The 17,830-nt window shown below is 46.3% G+C and overlaps 2 protein-coding genes across 6 annotated transcripts; both read right to left on the bottom strand.

The window, feature by feature from the left end:
• Positions 1 to 4,470: 4,470 nt before the first annotated feature.
• On the bottom strand, positions 4,471 to 7,993 carry LOC115551935 (zinc finger protein 764). Its single transcript, XM_030367558.1, has 4 exons — positions 6,860 to 7,993; positions 6,125 to 6,237; positions 5,921 to 6,032; positions 4,471 to 5,765 (listed from the first exon to the last, which is right to left on the bottom strand). The coding sequence occupies exons 1-4, from the start codon at positions 7,137 to 7,139 to the stop codon at positions 4,786 to 4,788; spliced, it is 1,485 nt and encodes a 494-aa protein (XP_030223418.1). The 5' UTR covers positions 7,140 to 7,993; the 3' UTR covers positions 4,471 to 4,785.
• A 104-nt stretch (positions 7,994 to 8,097) lies between these two features.
• Positions 8,098 to 17,632, bottom strand: LOC115551931 (uncharacterized). 5 transcript variants are annotated; one of them, XM_030367550.1, is made up of 5 exons: positions 17,261 to 17,632; positions 11,784 to 12,132; positions 11,450 to 11,595; positions 11,296 to 11,335; positions 8,098 to 10,663 (listed from the first exon to the last, which is right to left on the bottom strand). In XM_030367550.1, the coding sequence occupies exons 1-5, from the start codon at positions 17,552 to 17,554 to the stop codon at positions 8,802 to 8,804; spliced, it is 2,691 nt and encodes an 896-aa protein (XP_030223410.1). In that variant the 5' UTR covers positions 17,555 to 17,632; the 3' UTR covers positions 8,098 to 8,801. The 5 variants fall into 5 exon arrangements, with proteins under 5 accessions (XP_030223410.1, XP_030223412.1, XP_030223413.1 ...); XM_030367552.1 differs by lacking the exon at positions 17,261 to 17,632 and adding an exon at positions 14,419 to 14,748; XM_030367553.1 differs by lacking the exon at positions 17,261 to 17,632 and adding an exon at positions 13,816 to 14,095.
• Between the last annotated feature and the right edge of the window lie 198 nt (positions 17,633 to 17,830).

Here is a 17,830-nt window from a genome sequence, read left to right as displayed (position 1 = left end):
ACACACACGCACACACACACACACACAAACACACACATCATCACACACACTGTATACACTTTATTTGTACGTATGCAATATTCTTGCATTCATTATTCTCTATTCATGTCATTCTATTGGTATTTTTCTTATTGTATCTTCATGTGACTAGTGCTGTTATTGCGATGTGGGCTCTTACTGCTGAGCTGACTTGTGTTTATTTTGTACAACACGCGCCTCCAGGTAACCTTGAAACCTTCATATGACTAATAAAGAAACTGCAACTGCAGCTAAACACAATCACACACACTTTTTTTATCAGCGATGGTCCATGTCCACACGACTGACGCCGAATGTCCCAGTAACACGTTGTAGCATTGCCCACCAAAATGATTAGTCTTGGCGCTGTAAACATGTCAAGCAACCTGCAGCTGTCATTCCCCAGCCTGCTTTAATCAGCAGAATAGTGTGTGTGTGTGTGTGTGTGTGTGTGTGTGTGTGTGTGTGTGTGTGTGTGTGTGTGTGTGTGTGTGTGTGTGTGTGTGTGTGTGTGTGTGTGTGTGTGTGTGTGTGTGTGTGTGGATGGTATAGAGAGCAGGGACAGAAATGAAGGACCTGTTTTGCTCGTCCAGGGATGACGTGTAATCAAGAGCCAGGCTGGTGGAACTGGCACCTGTCCAAACACTAGCCAACCAACCCCCTACACACAGAGACACACACGCATACAACAGATCACTGCCAGGGTGCTAAGTTCCCTCTTACATCAGAGAGCCGGACGGAGCCCACTGACGAATCACCGCCCGACGGCAATGTGTTGAATCACTGGTGACTCACGATCCCGGAGGATCACGCTGCCCTGTGTCACGAAGCGCCGTGTAGGCCTGCCGTCCTCTCGGCAATCACAACGGCAACAGGACAACACTGTCGCGCAAAGATGTGCGTTGGTATCTGTGGATGACCAAAAACAACCTATCAAATACACGGGGAGTGTTGTGACCCGATCCGTACGTCTATCTCCTGTTAACCACAGGGAGGATGTGAGGACAGGACCCCGGCCGGAACTTTAACGATCAGACATCAGCATTAATCAGGTGCACTCACACGTCCAATCGGACGTGTGGAAGCTTGTGACGGTCTGTGTCTGCTGCCCTGCCGCTCCTCCCCTTCCCTTCCACCCCCCCCAGCCCTCTGCTCAGACACAGGGTTGCCTAGCAACCCCCCCCCCCCCCCCCCAAGAGCACACACACACACACACACACACTCACACAAGCATGCCCCAACACACAGCCCTGCATGCATGCACTTGAGGACAGCTCAGCCCTTGGAATATCCCGGAACTCTGGAGAAAACAGATAATGAAGTCCCACTCGGCATCACTGTGTGGCTGTCTGACCATCTTTTCGCCTACCTGCCTGTCTGTCTGTCTATCTGCCTGCCTCTCTGCCTGCCTGCCTGTCTTCGTACAAGTACGTGCTTTTTGTGGCTTGGTTTTAAGATACACCCACACACACACACACACATACACACACACACACACACACACACACACACACACACACACACACACACACACACACACACACACACACACACACACACACACACACACACACAGACAAACACACACACATCACACAAAATCAAACAAATCCACATCCACAACAAAACGATATAAAACAATGAATAAGGACCAAACACCAACCAACACCAACGCACTAAAAGCCTGTTGGTCGAGATACGGGTGTCCCCTCGTGTGTGACCGGCGAGAACCACTAAGAGTGACGTCTACAATCCCGACAGACACACAACGCATTTTTAGTCTAGCCGCCGCAAAGCTCTCCGTCTCCAACAGAAGAAGGAGTTTAGGGGGTGAAAGTGAAGAGCTGTGCGTGGTCGAGGCGACCCGACACTGCGAGCACATTAAGCAAGTGCTTAAATACCGCCAGCAGACGATGGATCATCCCAGCGCCTCGGGGAAGACACTGTAATCCCCCGAAGAGTGTGGGGGGGCTGTGTGTGTGTGTGTGTGTGTGTGTGTGTGTGTGTGTGTGTGTGTGTGTGTGTGTGTGTGTGTGTGTGTGTGTGTGTGTGCGTGTGTGTGTGTGTGTGTTGGGGGGGGGGTCAATACGGTAATGGCTGCCCGGATGAACGCGGGGCCCCTGGGGAGGGGAGCGAGCAGGGAAAATTATGGACGGCCCTCGGGCCGATGCGGGGCCCCCAATCAGCCCCGATGCTGACAGAAGCTCAAAAGCCCCGCGATAAAAAAGCCCAGCGCACCGCCCATACCCCCACATCAATACTAATACCTCCACAGACAGATGCCAAGGACACAGAGGTGCCACGTCACGCTGCACAAATAGAGTATCAAAACGACGTCGCATGGTTTCGAGTTTGGGTTGATTCCTGAAGCCTTTTTTCCTATGTTATCACTTTTAAGTGATTTCACTTTTGTGTGAAATGTGGTGGAGCGTGGCACCAGGCCTGGGGCTGGGGGCAGTGACTCCACTCCTACAGGAGTGCTGCCGGAGGGAGGAGAGACTTTAGTCTCGGCAGGGCGACATTAAAGGTAAACAGCTCATTACAAACCGAACCCCAGCTGATTCGCAGAGCAATAACACGATTGGTCCGGTAATAAAGCGTGGATGGGACATGCTAGGTACCACGGGAGGTACAGTTATTATAAACGTCCTGCCTGGGGTCCCACTAGGAGAATGGGTCTGTGGGAAAGGGAACAGGAAGTATGCTCTGTTCCTGTAATGGTACTCCCAATCATATTTAGAAATGGAGGCAGGCCTATTTTAATTTCTTTTCGGCATTTAATTTGCTTAAGTTAATGGAGCAATACATTAGAAATGTATTATTGGGTTATACATTTAAGTTTTTCTTCCACTATCCAACAAAACCTTTCTGGTAAGATATTAAAAACATTGATGTTTTATAATCCCGCAAGCGTGGTTAACTGCTAATGTGTTGTTCTTGCAGTATAAATCCACTGAGGCCAAAACAAGGAGAATACTGATGCCAAAATACGGACAAAAATGGCAACACTCAGTCCAAAAGCACATCCAGAAACACACAATGTATGCAAAAACATGCCTGACCCCATAACTGCCTTTGACCGTAACATATCTTTGACAGCCTAAAGCTACATGGTCCATATCTCCCCTTGTTCAACACACTCGTTCGACTGCTGACTCCAATCCAGGAACAAAGAATCCATTTCAATTAAATACAAGCATTGTCTGTGTGTGTTCAGCATCACCCATTCAGGGTATATTCATTGCCTTGTGGCCACATGAAGCCCCAAGCTGTCCTCGGTCATATTCAGATACTGTTGTTTTGATGCATGGAGAACCATATGCTGACCCTTTGCTGAAACAGCCTGTTCAGCCCCATGTGAAGGAGCCACCAAACCAAGGGGATCCACAGAGAGACGTGTGACCTTGGGGGGAGGGGAGGTCACTAGCAGGTCAGAGGATGGGATGTTTCAAAGAGCAAAAGCCCGATTCAGCAGCCTTGGGAATTTGAACAGCTTTGCCCGACCCTGCTCTGTATAAGAGGTTGTTGATGTGTGTAACAATAGACAGGGACTAATGCATCATCGACTGCTTCAGCCGGCGTTTCAAAGAGCCTCCTGATTGGATGGACTCATTAACCGACGTGGGCGAAAACGAAATTCCAATTTCATAACCAAAAACAGATTTACAAATTCAGAATGTTTGTTCGAAAGGACGTTTTTTTTTTACCAGACAGCCACATGAAAGCAAAGGTAAAATTCATACTTCAGAGGAAAATATTGAAGAATATAGGGCACACGCATAATAAAAAGGATTTGAGTGTGCGTTCAGCGTTGTCAACTGCAGTCATGCTGCCCCCGGGTGGTCATCCTTGGGAGTGTAACAAAACATCACTAATGCGTCTATTTAAATGATAGTGGCAGCGAGCAGGTCCAAGAGTAGATCTTCCAAAATGATATTCATATTCTACATGGTATGGGGTTCCTGGATAGATTTATAAGTTGTGTTGATATTAAAACTATCGGTCATGTTTTGAAAAAAGAGCTCTCTAGAGCCGTTTTTGTCTGTTTTGTGCGCCTGTAGAAACATTGAATGTAAATGTTTCATTTTCATGATTGTCCATGAAAGCCATTCTGCTAGAAATCACTAATCTCTAAACACTGCAATTTCCAGTAATGTAATCATGATTAATTTGACACTGACTCAATGTTTTATTTTTGTTCAACATGATAAATAAAAAAAAACATTTAGCAATAGCCAAAGTAGGTTTGAGTTGGGATAGGAGGGAACGACCTCGGGTCAAAATGTGCATGCCACATGCCATCAATAGGTCTCTCTACTCTGCGGTGAGTAAAAGGGCTTCATTGGTATCAGTTGGCTGGCGTTCATCTATTTCATCCATAGCGAATAGTTTGTGAAAATGTTGGCAGATCCAGAGGAACGGAACAAAAGGAGAAAAAATAAATCACGCCGCTATAGTAGTACTTCCCTTTATTGGCTAGTCACGAAAGTCATTTACAGTGCAGAGAAATGCAAAAAATCAGCAGAGATGAACTTGACCATTAGGGTGCGCCATCCCTTTCAAAAGCGCCGTCTGAAACCAAATGAAAGCGTGCCGGTTTGGACACAACAGGACCAAACTCTTATTTTGTGTCTCATACAGTCGTTTTTTGATTTAAAGGAAGTGAAACACTGGAACAAGTAATAAACCCATTTTGAATATCCACATCCACAAGTGTTTAAGCCGATAAATTCACAAAGTAACCCCCCAAAAAACAACATTAATCTCTCAAATGGGATTGGCGCTCATTTCAGGTTCTGGCTGGTCGTCCATGTAGTAGGGCTCCCCCTGGTGGACTCTGTGGTTGTGCACCCTCAGGTTCCCGCGGTGGGCGAAGCGCTTGCCGCACTCGGTGCAGGCGAAGGGCCTCTTGCCCATGTGCACGTCCCGCTGGTGGGCCCTCAGGTTCCCGCTGCGGGCGAAGCGCTTCCCGCACTGGGCGCAGCCGAACGGCCGCTCGCCCGTGTGCGTGCGCGTGTGCACGGTGAGCTCCGACGGCGTCAGGAAGCTCTTGTCGCAGAACTGGCAGGGGTGGAGCCGGACGCCCGTGTGGCGCAGCAGGTGGCGGCGCTGGTGCGACGGGTAGGTGAAGCACTTGGTGCAGTAGGGGCAGGTGTAGGGCCGCCCGTTCCCGCCGCCGGGGGCCGGGGCGTGGCCCAGGGCAAGCGGCAGCCGGAGTGCGTGCGACTGTGCGATCGACTGGGGTCGGAGGGGGTCCCTACTGGCGAAGGAGGCCGGGCGCCGGACGGGGGCCACAGGGCCCCTGGCGCCCCGGTCGTCCCGGGCCCTCCAGGGGGCGGCTCCCGGGGGCGGGTCCTGGCGGTTCTCCCGCTGCCCCGCCGCCGGCCCTTGGGGCTGGTTCTGGTTCGAGTTCTGGTTCTCGGGCTCCTGGTCCAGGAAGGGGAAGGAGGGATCCTCTTCCTCGTTGCTCGTCTCGTCGGAGCCGAAGCCCGGCCGGAAGCAAGGGGCGTCCGTCCCGCCGCTGGCGCCGGCCGGGCCGGAGCAGCCCCCCGTGCCCTCCGCCTGGAGGGTCTCCATGGCGGACACGCCCCCGCGGCCCCCGTCCAGCCACTCCCCGGGCTGGGCGAGGCCGGGGTCCGACCGGGGCGAACAGCGGCCGCTCTGGGAGATGGAGAGGAACGGGGGGGAGGTCTGGTCCTGGAGGGGCCGGTGGTCGGTGCTACGGGCACCCTGGTCCCAGTGAGATACTGCCACGACGACAACAACAACAACAAAAAGGTTGGGGGTGTTAACAGCTGTTGACGATTAGGTTTTCAAACACGTGCATTGAAAAGTAGGTAAATAACCATGTTGTGCCACATGCACTGGTTATCTGTAACACACGTTTTATTTCCATGCTTACATTTGGCCTTGGCCTGCATGGCAGACAGGGGGTCCGCGTGTCTCTGGTCCCCAGCAGCGAGGCTCCCCTCCGAGGGGGCCACAGACCCTGGGGTGGCCCTGGATCCCGCATGCTGCACACGACAGGAACGGTTAGGTTAATGAGATGCAGAAAAACAAACCGGAGGGGGCGCTCTTCAGAAACCCAGTCTAGCCCAGTACCGACCTCGTGCTTAACAGAAGCCGTGTCTTGGCCTGTGGCCTCTTCCTTGAGCCGGCGCAGACTCTGAGCGAGCCCGTCGGCTGGGTCTGAGGACACGTCCTTGGCAGAAGACAGTCCTGTTCAGATAGTGAGTGACAAAGAATTTGTATTATAGTTTTGGTATTGATAGTCGTAGCAGTTGCTCCGGCCACACGCCACCCAAGTTGCTTTGCCGTGCTCCACCTCCTCCTCCACAAAGGACACTGGAAGGCATTGTGTACAAACAAGTTATTGTAGAGGTGGCAGAACGTAAAACAACCGGTGGGAACTGCTAACTTGTCAGACCGCTCCATCGAGCGTGTGTGCACCAGTACGTGTGTGAGTGGTTGTAAAGATAGATATGTACAAACTAGTTTATTGTAGACGTGTCAAGGTGTTTTAGACCAGAGCAGGTCGTAAATGCTGCCATGTCAGACTCTCCCTTGGGTGTGTGGTGATGTCTGGCTTATCCTGATTGCCGATTACCCAATGCACCATAGGTGTGCCTCACTCAGCCCTTAAGAGTCGAATCAGCCTGACTGAGGCCCGGTGAGGCTGCTCAAATCAGCAAATAAAACACACATACACACTCCACAGTAGCAGGAGATGTCTACAAAGTGTCTGCTTTACTTGGTGGAAAACTTACCGAGACGTTATTGTTAAAGCATACATACAGTATTTTGTTTACGTGCTTCAGGACCTGTAAAAGGGATTGCTTACCTGCACCTGCCACACCCTGCTGCCTCAGGTAGCCATCTCCTTCTCCCGCCGACGTCTCTCCCTCCTCATCCGAACCTCCACCCTTTACTTTCAGCCTTCTTTCTACGTGTTCAAGCTTTCCCCGGAGCAGAGAGATCTCCTCGCCTTTGTGTGCCAGTTCTGCCTGCTGCTCACACAGGCTGCTCTCAAAGATCTTGGCAATCTCGCACACAGCAGCTGCCAACAACGAGTCCATGACGGTGGCCAGTTGAGCATGGAAGGCGGTCCTCACGGACTCCATTGTTCTTTGTTTCGATTTTTAATTAATAAGAAATAAAAAAGGTGCTAGTTTTTAAGTTGAGGGTCTCCAAGGGAAATGGTTTCGATGGTGGCAGTCAACGAGAACGATGCCAAAACGTAGACCAATCCTGTCGTTTACGAATAGCCATGAGACGTCGAAACCAGAAGCTAGCAACTGTCACACCTCAAATATGATATACTGTGTCGCATGCATCGCCAAAGTGCCCCAGATGTGATGTCTTGGCCATGCATTCACATCTGTGGAGTTGCGTCTACACCATGCATTAACACCTATACGGCTATGTGGAGTCTTCACCACACATTAACATCTATTGAGGTATGTGGCACCGTAAACATGCATTAACATGTATAGAGTTGTGTGGTGTCCTTACCATGCATTAACATCTGTAGAAATGCAGCACGCAGGTCAGTTATCAACACTGATGGCAGAGCCACCAGCTTTAGCCACAGAGATGGAGTTAGCTCGCCCGATAGTCGATGCATTTACATTCCGCATCCATTCTATATTAATGCCAACAAGACTACCACAATAGACAGACGTTGTGGATTGAAATAAATATATATAGCATGTAAACACCTGCCTAACCTGCAGCAGGCGTGTCAACAAGGGAGCCAACCAAGCGTAGCAAGGGTTCTGTCGTTCGAGCTAGCGCTGGCTACAGGTCAGACTAACACACAAAAGCGAGTTACTGTGACCGGTAGCCATTTAAAATACATATGGAGGCAAGTCCTTCAGTAGTCTTCATAAATACAAAATAGTTACTCATTCTATCGTTCACACTTGAAGCGGGGATCCGTCGTCTCGCTGTAGCTAGCAGGTCGGTGTGGGCAGTATGTTGAAGGTACGTGTGGTGATGTTGTGCCAGCGAGGGCAAATCTCGCGGTAGAAAGTGAGAGTTAATGACGGGATTTGCTGAATGAAAGATTCGACGCATGAATTAAATTTAAAACTTTTAATTTGTATGGAATTATAGGTCCCTGGCTAATATAATTGATGAAAAAGAAAAATACATGAAGGAAGTAAAATCACTTTAATAAAGCATACGGAGAAAAAGAAAGAATTAAAAAAAAGGAACATTTTGGAATAATACTTTCTTTTACATTTTCGGATGGATACTTAGAACCCACTGCTATAGAATAAACTATAGAACGAGAAAAGGCAGAGAAAGACAGAGAAAGCTCTTGTTCAAAAACAGCATTCAATCACAATTGTATTAATAAAAACAAAAACATCTAAAAAGCATTCATTATACTCAAAATGTGAGGAAATTTAGGAACGTTGATTCTAAGAAATGTTGTCAAGTTAAGTCTTATAAACACGTTTATAAACTCAAGAAAACCTTCCTCAGATTCTCTTTGCATTTTAATTGAACGTAATTAAACCCCAGGGTGCTCATAAAATTAAAATGGACATATGGTGATAATTTAGCATACATTTGTTTAACATTATCATCCAAATCCAAAAACCACTTTTCTTTGTGGGTTTCTGAAACTATAGCGTCAAAAGAACCATAGAGGATTGGTGCTTATAATTTAGAATAAGTCGTCTGAAGTACCACAGTGGATACCCAGGCAGAGGATTTAACTCGGTAGACAAAAAACTCATAACTACTACTGTATGCCCTCCACTAACACAGTACCACTACCCAAACAGATTTTTACTGTCATCTTCACAACATTGTTTTTCCTTGGGTGAAACGGCACCCAAACTTTCCTTGGATGAAAAAGCACCCAATTCAGTACCTTCCGTCTTGGACGAAACGGCACCCATCTCCCTAGATCTTTCTTTGGATGGAACAGCATCCACTTCCCGTTTTACCTCGGATGAAACCGCACCCAACTCAATATGTTTTACCTCGGATGAAACCGCACCCAACTCAATATGTTTTACCTCGGATGAAACCGCGCCCAACTCAATATGTTTTACCTCGGATGAAACCGCACCCAATTCAATATGATTTACCTTGGAAGAAATGGCCCCCAATTCACTTTGTTTTTCTTTGGATGAAACCGAACCCAATTCAGTATGTTTTGGCTTGGATGGGAAAGCCCCCAATTCACTACATTTGGTCTTGGATGAAATGGCACCCAACTCCCTAGATCTTTCTTTGGATGAAACGGCACCCAATTCACGTTTTTCTTTAGATGAAATAGCCGCCAACTCACTATGTTTTAACTTGGATGAAACTGCATCCAGCTCACTATGTTTTAACTTGGATGAAACAGCACCCAATTCACTACCCTTTATCTTGGATGAAACAGCACCCAATTCACTAACTGTTGTCTTGGATGAAACAGCGCCCAATTCACTATGCTTTTCCTTGGATGAAACAGCACCCAATTCACTACCTGTTGTCTTGGATGAAACAGTGCCCAATTCACTACCTGTTGTCTTGGATGAAACAGCACCCAATTCACTAAGTTTTTCCTTGGATGAAATGGCAGCCAATTCCCTATGAACAGCCTCAGAAGGCTCCAACGTTTTATCAGGCTTTTTGGGGTGATCTTTGTAAATGTGTGTTTTTAGAAAGTATCTCGAGCAGAATATCTGCTTGCATTTGGGGCAAGGTAAATGTTTTGAAAGGTGGTTTTTCAGCCATACAATCGAACAAAAGCTCTTGTGACAGTTTGTACAGAGAAACGACTTGGCTCTTTTGGTGCTAGGGCTAGTGCTCACTTTGGAGCGTTTCTGAGCCCTCTTTTTCCTGTTTGCTTCCTGGGTTTTAACGAGCAAAATGGATGGGTCCTCTCCGGGTGAAATCCTCCGTCTTTTTCTGAGGCATATGCTTTTCTTGGTTACCCGAGCGGTATCCCGAGCGGTATCCCGAGCGGCTTCCCGAGCGGCTTCCCGAGCGGCATCCCGAGCGGCATCCCGAGCGGCATCCCGAGCGGTTTGCCGAGCGGCATCCCGAGCGGCATCCCGAGCGGCATCCCGAGCGGTATCCCGAGCGGTTTGCCGAGCGGTTTCCCGAGCGGTTTCCCGAGCGGTATCCCGAGCGGTTTGCCGAGTGGTTTCCCGAGCGGTTTCCCGAGCGGTATCCCGAGCGGTATCCCGAGCGGTATCCAGACCGGTATCTCCCTGGACACCTGTACATTTCTTTTTATGTAACTGAAGGTGGCTTGGGTATCGGAACATCTTCTGGCATCCGGTACACTTCTTATGGATCCTCAGGTGAACACTGCGGCCCACCTCTGTGTCGAAGAATTTGCCACAGAACTTGCAACGGTACTTCTTGTTCACGCTTTTGTCTTCCATCGGCTCGGGTTCCAATTTAATAGCTTGCAAGGTTCTTTTCTTACCTTTAGCCTTTTCTGTGTTTGGGACCTCCATCTTTACCTTTTCTGTGCCATTCATTGGCTGTTCAGTCTTCGTCTTGATTGATCCGTTTCGACTTCTAGTTGCCTGACTGCTACGTGGGCGGCTTTGTTTTGTGGTCGACAAAGGCATCTTTTGATCCTCGGTGTGTTCAAGATTTTTTTGTGGGCCTTCATCTGAAAATGCACCTGTTTCAACAACAATGGGTGTGAAAGATTAGGGTTCATTCCATACATTGACTGTTTTCACTGAGGCACTATGCACTGGTTTTGGGTGATTTACATTAAATTAGGTCAGTCAATCAGTCAAATGTGAAGGAAGTGAAGTGAGGGAATAATACAATTTAATGGATTAAATCGTGATGAGATATGTTCTTGACTTATTATTTTGTTATGGCGATGGACATCCTTGTTGTGAGTTTAAACATTAAAGATATCGAAGATAGTCTGTCTGCATTCAAAATGTATGCAAACGATGGTTTCTGTACAACGCACTGAACTGTGTTTTTTTGATTGATTCAAATGAGGGATCTAAAAAATGGTACACTGCTGGACAGGGTGCCAGAACAGGGCTAACAGTCCGACTTAAAACTTGCCGTCACGCAAAAGCAAGACCGCTAAACAGACTTAACTTCCTTTATATCACGATCTAAATCCAAGAGCTTGCTTATTAGTAAAAAGGACGGTTGCCACTGCCCAAAGTGAGCAATAATTTACTCAATGATTTGGTTACGGGCTTGCTTTAAATATTGCAACTGTTCATCATTTGTAGTTCAATCAAAACATTGTCTTTGTACATGCTCGTTAATTACAGTACTCACCACTCAAAGGTCCGTCAAGCTGGTAGCCATCATCCTCCACCTAAATTGAGCAAAGAGCGCCGAATAATTGAAATCACAATGCATTTAAAATATGCCAAATAGAAAGTATGCGTTTGGCTTCTATCGCCTCAGTCTATTAATTTCATGCACAAACCTCTTGTTTGATGACTGGCAAGCGCCACAGGGACACAGACAACGAGCACAGAGAGCTGCTTCGGTCCTCTCTGGGCCCGTGACTGGTGGAGGGCCCCGGGTCCACTACGTTCTCACAGCCCAGGGGAGCACACCAGTCGTCGGGTTCTGTACAAGCAGGCAAAAGAAGACCATTACATTACCGTAGTTGTAAGTACAGTATATAGGAAATCTGAATGGCAGTACGTTTCTGAATTCAGGCTGCAGCATGCGTTATAACAGCAGAAACACATGGAGATCACAGCCAAGTGTCCAGAGATCAGAAATATAACAGAAAATATTAATAATTGTTGTACCATCGACGTTTAACTCGGGCATGATTGGTCCGGCGGTGTATGTTTCGTCTTCCATTTTGCCCCACGTTCCATTTTGTTCTCTCAGTTTGTTCTCAGCCTGCTCTAGCTTTAACCGCAGCATGGAACATTCCTCTATCTTCTGCTTCACCACCATTTGATGGTCAAATGTGAAGACGTCAAAGGCATTCGTGACCTCGGACACAGTGGACCTGAGCAATGAATCTATGATTGTCTTCAGCTTCTTCTTAAACTTCTTCCTCAGAGTTTCCGTGACGACACCCGGCACCTGAGGCGAAGGTCTCTCCTCAGAAGATCCTCTTCCTGAGCTTCTGACACCATCACGAGGGAGCTGTCAAAGAAGATTTGGGTTAGAACCAGGTTTTATGAAAAGGTCACAAATATAGAACATCCGATCCAGGGAGTCTCAACTTGTGGGTCGAGTCGCAGGGCATATGCCAGACCTTGATGTTTAGAAAGATGCAGATGAATTAAATAATGGTTAAATGTTAATTCAGTTTTCAATTAATCTCTCTCGGACGCGCTTGAGGCGCGAGAGATTTAAGCTTCTCGGACCCTTATAACGACGTCAAAGTGCTTTTATTTTTTTAAGTCTAAGTGGGTTTAGCTTCTTGGAACGCCAAATTATGTGGAGCATTTCAAACACATTGCTCATTATAAAACGCACCATGATACTCAATAGCATCACAAATGGGTTGTAGGAAAAGGATACCATGCCTCCCTCTTTCCTACAAAACTTTTAAAATATTTTTTATGGGCTGTAAGCCCATTCAGGGATACTGTAGAAACGAGGCGGTGCAACGTGGTGGCCTCCATGGAAGATGACCCAATCTCTATTTGGGCTGTGGGTTTGTTCGTTCTTGATACCATTTTCGAAACTGCTTAACAGTTCTGTCAAAAAATACTCGTTCTCTCAAGTACTGGTATTTTTTGTTTAACTAATGAAAAATTTGGTAAGTAACCAATGTCATTTTAAGTGTGTGAATATTAAAAATTTTAACAGAACGAAACGGTCAACGTGTCAAATTATAGTCAGAATATATATTTGCAAAGCTGTATCGCCGCACACATTGCCTGATAATGCAGGGAAAACACGTTATTTACAGTCTATTGGAGGCTTGAGGAACATGATGAACTAATAAATACAATCAAAACCAAATATTAACCGAATCTTAACCCAAGAATATCGAAACCTGCATAGATGTTTTGCTTTTGGGAGCTGATATATAGACCTCCCATTTTGTTTAGTCAGAAATCAAGAAAGCTGGAGTATCTTACCAGTTGCATGGATGATACAGCATCTTTAAAGATCGGATAATTTTCGGATCTACTATCAATTGGATTATTATTGACAACGATCGGGATTTCCCACGAAGGTGGGTTGCTTGCGCCATACCTGGGTTGGAGGAGGATTGTCCGGAACCGGAAGCAAGAGTGGGTCAGTTTGGCACTCGCAGTTTGTTTTTAAATCATGCACAACTTTGAGGTGCTTCAGCATGGACGTCGTGTTGCCCCCCTTACAAGACATGTACATCGAGCATAAAAGGCATTTCGAAACCTTCTCACCTCTCTTTCTACTGAAGTATAGCCAGGCCTTTGACGACTTTGTGCGTTCAGCCATCCTATCAAGCAAACTATTGACCCACCAATTCAACCCTTCTTGGTTTAGATCAACGGCGGCTGTCCGGCCATTAAATTGGAATAAAAACCTGAATCAGGCAATAAATGTATGTTTGTTCACCAATGTTGTGGATTTTAATGACATTACTTTCAAAGTTGCCTTGTTGGACCCGCTAGACTCGATAGCAGTTACGATAAGCTCGGACCACCGGGTCTCGATCCGCAATCCAATTTAGATACAATTCTCGCTCTAATGTAACACAAATAGTTTTCTTATCTTCATTGGATTGTAGAGGAATTAAAAAGAAATCAGACTACATCAATGTTGATACCACGCATTCCTGGAGCCCGCCAAGGTCTACGGAAGTACTTGAGTCCACGAATGGTAGCCTACCTACGTCCACCATGCATGGCCCCCCGGGGACAGTTACCCGTATATCCGGCGGTCCAGTATCCATAGCTAACGCTCATTATTCATCCAGGCTACTGCTTACTTGACTCAAATAAAGATAAAATCCTCGCCCTTTCGCCTAAAAACTATTTATTTTGGACGGCTCGTCTCCCGGATCGTATGCAATGTTGAAGATATACGAGTAGTTTGTTAAAGCAGTTTGTCGGAGGGCAGGCCATAGTTTGAGGCCCGCTCGGCTATCCGACCACAGGGGCTATTTACCGTAACGTCGGATATAGAGGCGCAGTGCAATACAAAAAAAGTCGACTGACAAGAAAATGTTTCGACAGCGTCTAAAATTGTGCGATAATAACCATGAATAGAATGCAAAGTATCTTATCATTTCCCCCCTTTATACCACTTCCTATATGAACGTAATGGACTCCTACCTCACCGCTTCACAATCTCATGGCACATTCTAGATCTATTAAGCAGTGGTCGTTAGCTTGCTTGCTAACACGTCGGAAATGTGTGCCAGTCCACATTTTCAGCGATCGGTTAGTGCCCACGATAAGACTTGAATGATTCAGAAGCATGAGTGATTACCATCGCATAGATGACCGGGTGTTTCTGCTGTAGATGCCGTCTGAGCTGCGTCGTGTTGTTCCCCGACAAGATTGTGGTGCAGAAATCTACCGCGCAGGTGGTCTGGTCTTTCCTCTGACTGTACACAAAGTACTTCCACAACCCGGTTCGATGCTTGCCCCTCGGGGCGAGCTGGCCGTTGCGAAGCATATTTCCACGTTAATGAATTGCAAAAGGTATCCGGCATTCAAACGAAGGAAGTTTTGTTTCGCTTGTAGCGCGACAGGGGCTCAACTACATGGAACTTCCCTGTGTTGCTATTTCTCCATGCGCGGCTTTCCCAGACACAGCGTTACCGTAACGTCCGCAACTATCCCAGGTCACAAATCAAAAATAAAATTAACATTTTTTTACAAAACAAGAGGAAGTTCCAATGGGGAAAGTACTTATTATTGTACATACCTAGATTGCTTAAATGAATGTTCTTCCGATTCTAGGTTTGCGATATCATAGACAGGTTAATAGGATGAATATCCACATATCACATCTGCTATTTATCCCTTGGCTTAGTTATTACCCCCCATCAATTTCTTCCACCATCAACAACCATGTGAAGTAGTTGGGGCAACCACATCTGGATAAATAAAATAATATCCCTCTGGATAAATAAAATAATATCTAATCTAATATTGGACTCAATTTAATAAGCAAATTGTTGGCCATCACATACGTGTTTATCATCATGATCAATGGACATACTGTTATTTTTCTTGGTATTCCTAATCTCCAAGGCAATGAAACGCATGATCAGATAGACAGTGAGCCCTTTTCACTACAATGTGCATAAACTCATTTCAAAACGGAAAGGCTGAAAGGCAACCGTTAATTTGGAATGCCTCTCCAATCCTTACAAGGTTTGTTGCGTTAATTTCACAACTTGATCACTTGCTGCTTTTGTCTTGTTGAGCTGCATTGGCTTGCGTCTTCCCCCCACCCCCCCTCCCACATAATGAAAACGCCCAGGAAAAGGAAAGAACACATCGACATTGACCACACTCCCAGGTGAGTCATTTGGCACAGGATGGCCTTGATAAAAGGAAAAGGACAAGGAAAACTCTAGGCTATAATAAGACTAGATTGTTGAGTGTTGTATTGATTATAACCTCTGCAAAGGCCAACTCATGTCGGTCTGTTATCTTCCAGCATGTACAAGGATAGAGCTACCTTGGGATGCAGTGTGTCACCATCGCCCTGCTCTTCACCTTTCTAACAATGACCTGATGACAGAGGCACAGACAGATCCATCAACACCCGACCGTGCGTGCATGCAGCCGTCGAGATCAGTGGGATTGTGTCGTACGGCCCTCCTGAAACACTACACCATCAAAGGCATGACCATGAAGTGGCACACTGACCTGTGGTGCCTCTTCACTGAACCGCTGACATCTACCTGCTGCACAAAGAGCTGCAGCACCGGAGCGGTCCTCTCTACGTGGTAGGCCTGCTAGGCAGCTGAGTCATCCTGCTGAAGATGGCTCACTTGGGTACACAAGGACCATAAGCTGCACTGTTTAAGATAGTTACATTGGATCGATGGGAATGGCTTCCTCACTGGTCAACCCTGTCTGGAAGTCTTCAAAGCCCGGGGGGGGGGGGGGGGGGAGCTGGATCCACTCGGTCACCACTGCCCTGGTCTCAACCCTAGTCAGAGGACCAAACCTCCATCACTAGTCCGCAGTGGTCCTCACTGGTCCATAAATCAAGTCAGTTCTTTGAGGTATTTTTGCTTATTGCCCAACAAGCTATAATTTGCAGCCAGGCCAGTCTGTATGTTGGCCTTCTTTTGTGCTGTTACCTGATAGCCATTACCGTTACATCACACATTTGTAATCAATGGCAGTGGTATCACCAATTTACTTGTATCTAAAGTGAGCAACCGTTTTTAGATATATTTATTACGAATGTATCTTTTGCATGAGGTTGGTTTTTCGTTGTAAGGCCACAATGTCCCATCTTGGAAAGAGACAGACATGGAGAAGGCCATTGCTGCACTCACAACTGTGGTGGATGAACAAGATATGCACAATCGAAGCAAACATGCAGGCTCTATGAGACAATGACCTTGTGGAACAATTCATACAGGAGACTGTCAGCAACCACGTAGACAGTCAGATTACTATCATTATTACGACATACAGAGAGATTACCAGCACCACCTTCCATTTTATTTTGTTAGACTCAATATGGTAACCTAAATGTGTTGGCCTTCTCTGATTAAATAGATTCCTTCCCATGAACACGTACAGACGGTGTGTTAATATGAACTAGTTCACGTTCATAGTCCACAATTTTGAACCTACCCATCCACCCCAGCCCCCCAATCATTGCCGCTGCCCAAACTAAATGAATACTGTGCTACAGAGTCAAGATTAATTTACAAGCCAGGAAAAAACTAGAAAATGCATTTCCTGCAGATAATAAGTTGAGTGCTTTAGTGCAAAGTGAGGTTGACATTTTAAAATATGTTTTAGCGAAAACACATTGTTTAAACCGTTAAGGAATGGGATTCCAAGCTAATGTGAACATTTATGGAATGAAAAAAAAAAAAAAGTGGAACGAGTAGGCTCCCAAAATGTGAAGAGAATAAGAAAGAAAGAAAGAAAGAAAGAAAGAAAGAAAGAAAGAAAGAAAGAAAGAAAGAAAGAAAGAAAGAATAATGTCTTAGAAGAACAATAGTTACACCTAACAATGAGAGTGTGTCAAACAATTATGCAGAAAGTGAAAAACCAAGCGAACCGCAGCCGCCGTCCTTCACAAATTGGGTCAGTTTGTCTTGGAGGAAATTTGCGGCTGTTGTGCTTACCCTTTTATTGATGATCGTCATTAAGTCGCAATATTTCCTAAGACTGTCAGGATGCTTCAATCTGACATGTCTTTTTAAATTCGTTGTCGATGAGGCTGACGTTCGGACTACTTTCCTCAGATCCGGGGGGCATAATTTGCATAAAAACGAGTGGTTTTTACCGTTAAAATCTGTACCCGTTTGTTCATAAATCTCTTTCATATATGCATACGCAGTATTGGTTTCAGCAGTAGCTACGTTGATGTTATTGTTCTCAGAAGCCATCCTGGCATGCCGGTTGCAGCAGGAAACCATCTGCCGGTAAACAGTGCGTGAGCGTCGTTCACTATCGCGTCAGCGTCGTTCTCTATCGCGAGAGTGAACGACGCGTACACGTTCAGTAGCTGCAAATGGGTACGTTCAGTTTACCAAATGTATAAGCGCGTTCAATGAACGCTGTACTTTTAGCGCGTTAATGCACAATACTGCACACATCGCTTATAAACATGCATGCGTATGAACCATACAACTTAATTCAACCATGTAGCTTTCAGATACAAGGTTATTTTTTTCCAACACCCATGCCATGTT

This window comes from Gadus morhua, chromosome 10 (genome assembly GCF_902167405.1).
Source record: "Gadus morhua chromosome 10, gadMor3.0, whole genome shotgun sequence".
In the NCBI taxonomy this organism is placed as follows: domain Eukaryota; kingdom Metazoa; phylum Chordata; class Actinopteri; order Gadiformes; family Gadidae; genus Gadus; species Gadus morhua.
The sequence above is the reverse complement of the archived record's forward strand: the minus strand, read 5'-3'. Positions and strand labels throughout refer to the sequence as shown.